The sequence below is a fragment of the Spermophilus citellus genome, assembly GCF_964194105.1.
Source record: "Spermophilus citellus genome assembly, chromosome: 4".
Classification (NCBI taxonomy): domain Eukaryota; kingdom Metazoa; phylum Chordata; class Mammalia; order Rodentia; family Sciuridae; genus Spermophilus; species Spermophilus citellus.
In genome coordinates, this window is record NC_138185.1 from 217,916,681 (window position 1) to 217,925,165 (window position 8,485).

General features: G+C 44.6%; 1 protein-coding gene across 9 annotated transcripts in view; it reads right to left on the reverse strand.

The window, feature by feature from the left end:
- DICER1 (dicer 1, ribonuclease III) overlaps positions 1–7,503 on the reverse strand; it is a 71,430-nt gene extending 63,927 nt beyond the window's left edge. For 5 of the 9 annotated variants that reach the window (XM_081290909.1, XM_081290907.1, XM_081290906.1 and 2 more), the window contains exon 1: positions 6,393–7,503. Coding sequence is in view for 2 of the 9 variants with exons in the window: in XM_081290901.1 (XP_081147027.1) it covers positions 6,393–6,428 (36 nt within the window). In the remaining 7 variants the exon portion in view is untranslated. The remainder of the gene's footprint in view (positions 1–6,392) is intronic. The other 4 variants (XM_081290901.1, XM_081290913.1, XM_081290912.1 and 1 more) reach the window with 1 other exon arrangement.
- Positions 7,504–8,485: the final 982 nt, after the last annotated feature.

The window sequence follows — 8,485 nt, forward strand, 5'->3', positions numbered from 1 at the left end:
AAACATTTACTAAGCTGAATCAAATCTGGACTTAGAAGAAAACGCGCGTCTAAGAGGATCTGCTATCCCATCCAAGGCTTTATCTAGCTTTCAAGCTGTTCTTCCCAAGGGTTTTCATCCCACATTTCCTGTCTGAACAGCTGACAACTCCATTCCTTCAATTGCTGTCAACGCACTTAATGCCTGGCAGAGACAATCTCTCCATGTCTGGTGCTTAGTCTAGATTCTCAAATCTGAAATGGAGATGTCCCTGAATTATACAGGCATTTCGAAAATTGCTGACTATGGAATATTTTAGTATATTTTCTCATTATACTTGTGAGAAAACTAAAACTGAGTCTAGAAAGCCCAAGCTGACTTGCTTTTAACCACAAAATGAGTCAGAGGTAGAGCCCACCTAGAACAGAACATAGATTTCCTTTTACACTGTTCATTCAGTTCTATCGATCACATCTGCCTCAATTATCTGTTCTCAAAATTAACCTATTATTTGTATATGTGTGGCCATAGTCAAATCATCTGGATTGGGGCACTGTACCTCCCATAATTTTACATAAAACTATGAATATGTATAGGCATATTTTCCTGGGGATAATTTCATGTCCTCCAACAAATCGGGAGTCTCCAAAGCCTAAGAACTACTGTCTACATCAAGTATATATGACACACACACACATATATATAAAGCCTAAGCTAGTAAGCTGGTATAGTCTCATGGATACATTTATTCATTTGTAACAGATAAATAATGGGCTATTCCAGGTACGTTAGAGACATTTAAAGCATAATTAGACTTGGTATCAATATTATAGAGCTCCAACTAGAACAGCTAAACCAGTATGGAGAAGCCTCAGAGATAACTTGTCAGAGCAAACACTTTTCTCAAGACCTCTTTTCCTTTTCATCTTCCATTACAAAGCTAGAAATGCATTTCGTCATTAATAATTTTGAGCTGTGATATAATCCAATCACATTAAGAATGGAGAAATTTTTTTTCTAAAGCACACATTTAAAAAAAAAACACTATCACCTAAATTGTATCAAATGCAAGTCACATGCCAAGACTGGGCAGAGAGCTTTTGCTTAGGAACCTGAACAAGTAGATACTTTACAGATGAGGAAGCTGCAACTCAGGCTGCTATCTGCCCAAAGCTCCTCAGCCATAAACTATAAGAACAGGGATTATGGTGGCACATGCCTGTAATCCCAGAGGTTCAGGAGGCTGAAACAGGAGAATCACATATTCAAAGACAGCCCAAGCAACAGCCAGGCGCTAACTCAGTTGAGACCCCGTCTCTAAATAAAATATTTTAGAAGGACTGGGGATGTGCCTCAGTGGTTAAGCATCCCTTTTAACATTTAATTTTGCAAAACAGAAAAAGCCTAAAAGATCACTAAGATTACAGCTATCTTGAGTGACTGCTATACAGCAGAAATTTAAAAGGAGGGGAGGTCACAGGCTCATGGCAATCTTGCCCTTCCAGCCACTCCCAAGGGAAGGAAGACAGAAATCTTGAAATCTCAGAATATCTTTAACATATTAGATAAGTCTATTACTGCTCTAAACCCTTCTTCCATTATTTAAGTATAGAATGCATTTTTTAAAAATTTCATACTTATATTTATACTTATACATATATTTTAGTTGTCGATGGGTCTTTTTAATTTTTATTTATTTATTTATTGTGCTGAGAATTGAACCCAGTGCCTCAAATATGTCAGGCAAGTGCTTTACCACTGAACCACAACTCTAGACCTCATATTAAAAAATTCTGAACTGGTTAATGACCCTATTTTTTAATCCCCAAGATTTTTTAATGTGTTTTTTTAAATCTCTATTACATACAGTGAGCTGTCACTTAAAAAATAAAAGGGAATTTAGCCTCTTTCAACAATGAAAAGTTTAGAATACCAATAGAACTCCAAATAGTATACCAATTTTCTTCCATGATTCTTGATACCACTCTCAGTCTGCAACATTACTACGCATGCAGTCACATGCAACTCACAAGTGGGGAAGGAGCACTAGTACTCTCTGTCCAGACACAAAACAGTAATAATCTTTTTGAAAACCTTAACATGAAGCAGTATTACTCTCCACAAGACCGGCTTGGTTGGTTGGTTGGCTGCTTTTGTGGTCCTAGGGACTGAATCCAGGTCCTCCAGCACACTAGGCAAACATTGTACTTGTGAACCTCACACCCAGCCCTTTTTATTTTGAGAAAGGGTCTCACTAAATTGCCCAGGCTGCCCTCAAACTCAGGATCCTCCTGCCTCAGCCTTCCAAGTAGCTGGGATTACAGGTGTGTGCCACTAGGCCTGGCCATGAAACTATTTCAGCTTCTAAAAATGTGAAAAATTATTATAAACTTAGCAAAACTGGGCACCTCTTACAGGGCAGATACTGTCTGGCAATGAATATGAATGAGATACTTAATGCTCACTATTTTACAAACCTTAACAGCCAAGAGCATTAATGTCAATATGAGCTTCAAAAACTAAAAGCATGAGGCCAAACTGAAGCCTGTCATGTCTTATTTCTAGTAACAGACATATTGACATCCTTAGTTATGGTTTTGAGGCATCTTTTAAGTCATTTATAGTGGTATAGCTGAGTGTTAATTCATTGGCAACTTTAGATAAATATGAAAGCCATTTTGGACTCAGAATTTATTTTAACACAGGCTTTCTTACATGACTAAAAACTTCAATTTCATTAGCTACATCTCAAAAGCAAAGCTTCTCTCTCAGTATTCAGTCATTCATGGGGTAAACACCACCATATAAGCAGGTCTACTTTTTAGACAATACACATTCCCAAAGCCCAGCAGAAAATCACTATTGGGAAAATCTTGACTGCCTGTATGGTCCAGAAAAGAGTTCATTCTTGAATAGATTTTTATTTGACACCCATTAAAAGCATAAATAAGGCAAGTGACATTTAAGAGACACCACCTGAAAGACCAATGAGTTAAATCACTAGATTCATGTACACCTGTCTTATTCAGGCTCTTCCATCATGCCTGAGACTTTTATCCAGTTTACAATGGCATGTGAAAAATTTTTCTCTATCATCCATAAAATGTGAAACATTTTTCCATAGCCAAACAATTATATGAGAGAAAGGCCCACTTCTTCTAATTGGTATACTTTCTCTTTCTAAACAATGCCAACTATAATTAGTCCTATTTCCTCTTTCACTTTGGCAAATTAAAATTAAAAAGACAACTTTAGTTATCTTTCACCTAATTCTCTCCCTCCACACTAATCCCCATGGCTCTTTACCAATATTTTCATAACTCTCTACAACAGCTATTATTGTAAAAACATTAAATTTTTTTCTCAAAGTAGACAGATTATAAATTATTAAATAGCTGTCTCTGCACAAATGTTCTAATACATGAGTCTCCTTAGAAAAAAATTAGCTAAGAACTGAAAATCAACTTTTAACATGTAGAGGATTTAGTAAAAATCAAAGTCTCAGAAAATAAATTCTAAAAAGTCCAAGCTCCATAGGCTAAGAAGGTAGAACACCAAGGAAATAACACTAAGAAGACTGCAGTTTCTGCTGCACATGTGTTGCTTTCACACCATCTTAAAGCTGAAAAACTATAAGTGAAACCACGTAAGCTGGGGATCATGTGTGCATCCACGAAACACCATCCAGTCCTAAAAGAGAGGTGCGCCTGGCAGTCACCATGAGGAATGAACCCTGAAGGCACCATGCTAAGTGAAACCAGCCAGACCCAAAAGGACAGCTACCGCAGGAGTCCACTTCTATGAGGTTCCTAGGGTGGGCAGATTCAGAGAAGGAGAGTTGAAAGGTGGCATAGAGGAGGGCAGCATGTGGGGTTAGTGTTTAAATGGCTACAGAATTTAAGATGGGGAAGATGAATGGTGGAAAGAATTGCAAAACAATGTGAATGCACTGAATGCAGCTGAACTGTTCACTCAAAAAGGCTGCAACTGTAAATGTTATGTGTATTTTACCACATTAAAAGGAAAAAAGAAACAATCTGAAATATTCAGACAAGCAGAGGTCATCTGAACATTCAAGGTTAGACAGAGCTTCATTCACTCCACAGGATTTACTACATAGTGTGCAGATTTTCTCCCCTAAAACCCAGCTGGTACAATATATTGCAAAGGAAATGTGAAACATCTCTGAAATCAAAAACAGTGATTCAGTCCTGGCTGTGCCTCAGCTAGATTAACATCTCACAACAACAATCAGTAAGCATTAGTTTTCCTACCTATAAAATAAGGATAATATTGAGTTTGTATTGGGATTACAGCAAAAATTAAATGAGAATATATGCAAAGAACTGGACACATCTTGGCCTATAATGAGGAGGTACTTAATAAATGTTTCCCATAACTCTGCCACAAATTAGCAAGTTAAAGTCACAAGTGAATGAATGTCTATGAAATATCTGTTTTCTCAAATGAAACAAACATCTTACATGTTGGTCAGTGGCAAGAATTAAACACCTCAATGCTCTGAAAATTATTCTCCCTAGAAATCAGTACTGCATGTATTCCTGATTATATAACATCACAAAATCACTATCAAGTAAGAATCATGAGTCATATCAAAATGTCTCTTAAAACTAAGCCAAAAAAGCTCAACAACAGCAAAGCAACCTAGCTATACAACTCATACAGAGCCACAGGCATAATACTCAGAACCAAAATTTTAATGATGAGATGGTGGCATAGACAGTAAAGAATACCCTTATTATACCAACTGCAAGAAGAGGCCTTTATCCTGAAATGAAAATTGAGTAATTCATCTTTTCTTAAATCAGCATGTGTGCCATGAGTAAATCAAAGCCACAGCTATGCCACATTATAAATGTTTATAATAAATAAATAGTAATCTTTAGTGTTTTTATCTATGTACACGATTTATAAAATAAGTTCTAAAATAGGCTTTGAAATAATTATATGTGTATGTGTATTGCATGTATTACATATAGCATACACATGCCACAGGTGGCTTCAAAAAAGACACTTTACAAAATACACTAATGATTCCAGAATCCAGTTCCCAAAGATATTAATATTAAGTTATTATTTGCTAAAGGGCTTATCCAGAATTCATGTTTTCATAAATTATTTGAGCTCTTAGCCTCGATAGATGTTTGATATTTATACTAATAAATTTTTAACCTGGATGTTCTTTTGCAGGGGAGGGGTGTAGAAGGGACTGAACTCAGGGACACTCAACCACTGAGCCACATCCCCAGACCTATTCTGCATTTTATTCAGAGACAGGATCTCACTGAGTTGCTTAGCGCCTCTCTATTGCTGAGGCTGGCTTTGAGATCTTCCTGACTCAGCCTCTTGAGCCCCTGGGATTACAGGCGTGCACCACCGCACCTGGCTAGGTAAACTTTTCTTAAAGCACATCTTTAAAACACATTTCCCAAGTTGACTAACTCCTAATTTGAGGCCTGCACTGCTGAGTATGCTGCACTTGAAAACAACCTCCGGCAAGATAACTGACAATCGGGATGGTAAAGATTTAGAAAACTGAGAGAGAAGCACAGATTCCGAAGTCATACCTCCTGCTCATCAGACGCCTTCAAACCTGATCTTCAGACCTAACACGCACCATGTGCACCGGGAACTTATCCCTTCAACCACAACTTTCCTCACAAAAGCAATCGGTGACCATTGCAGAGCAAGGCCTCCAGCTCATGGGTTTTCCCAAGTCTTCAGGGGACTGCCTCTGTCCTGCAGCAGGGCCACCTGGGCAGCTCGGCTTTCCTAGACAACCCACATAACCCTGACAGCTAACCTGAAACACACAGATTTCCCCCGAAATTGAAAACCCTGAAGCTCCTTCGCAGATCCAGGCATCCTGGCACAAAACACATCCAAGGGGAGGGGCAAAAGATGGCCTCGGCCACCCGCCCCCTGGGGCCAGACCAGGTCCCTGGGCAGTAAACACGCAGGGCCCTCCTCTGGAGAACAGGCTCGCGCTCTCCCGCCGGCACCACGACCCGGCCTTGCCTCCCCACCACCGCCCTCCGAAGGTGTCCCCCGGGCCGGCCGCGGTCCCAGCAGGCCCGGCCGCCGCGCCCGCGTGGACCCCTCGGGCCAGCTCGCCGCCTCGGGGTGCGGGACGCGACCTGTCAGAAGCCCGGGGCGGGGGCGCGCGGGAGGTGCGGGCGGCCGCACCCCGCGGCTGACGCGGCAGCAGGGACCGGGTGGGAGCGCGCGGGCAGGGCCGGCCGGGAGCCGGGAGGCTGCGGCCAGCAGGCCGCCATCTGCCGGCGCGGCCCAGGCCCTGGGCGCCCACGCGGGCCTCGCGCGGAGGCGGGACGCGGCCGGGCGGAGCCGCCCCCGCCCGGGACACAAAGCGGCCCCGCGGGAGCCCGCCTCACCTGCAGCACGGGGCGCCGCGGGCCTTCCAGAACCATCGGACCCCGCTCCGGCGCGCGCGTCACAGCCCAGGCCTCCCGGTGCCGCCCGGCGCCGCCGCCGCCGCCGCCATTTCCTGCCGCTCGCCGTCGCCTCGTCGCCGCTGTCAGGTTACTCCATTCACCTGGGCCTGGAGCAGCTTGCGCCGCGCCTCAACCCCTCCCGCCGGCGCCTGCGGAGACTACGCAGCGCCCGGCTCGCCCGCAGCCCGCGCACGGCCCGCGGCAACGGCGCACAGCCGCTTGCAGAATCCCACCCGCGCCGCGCCGCCGCTCCGCGCCCCCACGCTCCGCTCGCCCCGCGGCGGCATGAGAGCGAGCCTGTGATTGGGCAGAGCGCGGCGGTGAAAGGTTAATCCCGGCCCCCCAGCCACTCAGCAGTTGGGACACAGCGGGCGCGGGCCGGGAGGCCGAGGCGGCCTTGGCGGCTCAGCGCTGGGACTCGAGCGGCGTCCCGCAGACCGCGGCCCGGCGTCCTGGCTGCTCTCCCGCGGCCGGATGCCGGCTTGGCCCGGTGCACTCGCCAGTCACCACGTCGGCACCGTCTGGCGCCCACCGCCCTTCGGCGCGGCCCTTCCCCGCGGTTTTAATTGTTCTCCGCCGAGCTCGGCGCTCTGGCTGCCCCTCCGGGTTCCCAAGGACCCTCCCAGTCGCCCGCCCCCCGCGTTACTGGTGCGGGGGCCTCCGCCCTGGGAAAGTCACTCTCCCAGAACCGGGGTAGCCGGATCGAGAGAAGTAGGCGGTGGCGCCAGTTACGCACACCGCCCGTTTGCAGGGGTCGGACCGGCGGCACACTGGTGGGTTAAGGATCGGTGGACCTGCGGGAAGTGGCTGAAAGAAAACCGGCTTAGTGTATCCCGAAGTGTAGGCCTCTCTTCCCGAAGACCCCCGTAGACGGCTGGGCCCAGGTGAGGTATAGTAACAGCAGGTGGGCTTGCTCACGCACCTGGTGGCACCGGCGGCACCTGGCGGGGGCCGCACAGGTCAGGGCCCTGCGCCCCTCCTTGCCCCATGTAGCCGCTGAGCCCTTCAGACAGCGTGAAGGTCTGTGTTCTTTACCGGAAAGGAGTGTAAAATAAAACATCTAATAATTTTGTGTTGTGACACATTGGAACGGTACTATTTTTGATCTATTGGGATAAATCTAGTTTTATTTGTTTTAATATTCTGATGTGAGTACTATTCAAAATTTTGGTATTACCTGCTGGAATTTCGTTGTTATTGGAGAGATTGGTCTGGGTTTATACGCCTGGACCTTGGTGGGTGCTGGAATTGCTCCCCATTTAAACACGTTAAGAAACAGAATAACTTCCAACATGCAGCGGCTAATAAGTGGGCTTTGGAGCTGATGGGCTTGATCTCTACTGTGCTGAAATTTTGATCATGTATTTATCATAAATTGGCTTGAAAGTTCACTGAACATGGAATCATCATGGGCAAAATTAGGAAGTAATGGGAATGCTTTTGACAGATCTGCATATTCAAAAAATGATATTTCTTATATGCCAAGCACTTTGGGAATAGATTTCCCCAGTAAATATGTAAAGGGTGTTTGGACATAATCTTTTTTGAGCAGAATGGCCTCTCAGTGTAGGTGTACACTGGCAGTGGAAACTCATGGGCAGGTAAACTGTCCTCCTTCCTGTGTCCTTTCACAATCTATCTTTTCCATTAGCAAGTTGGTATGATTTTCATTGCTGTTTTTTTAATTTTTAAAATAAACAGTGCATACATATAGTTCATTTATCAAAAAGGGCTGGGGCTGTAGCTCAGGGGTAGAGCACCCGCCTCGCACCTCTGAGGCACTGGGCTCCATCCTCAGTACCACAAAAAAAATAAAGATATTGTATCTATCTAAACAACAACAAAAAAATTACTCAGATCATCTTACATTTAAAAAAAAGCATCTAAAAAAAAAGATGGATTTGGGCCATAATTTGAAAGACCCGGTTCTCAAATGCCATAATCCCAGATGTTGGAAAAATCCCAAAAATATCATTCTGGAAAAAATTTTGAAAAAAAAATTTTAAGACATTTATACTTTTAAACAGGCTTTA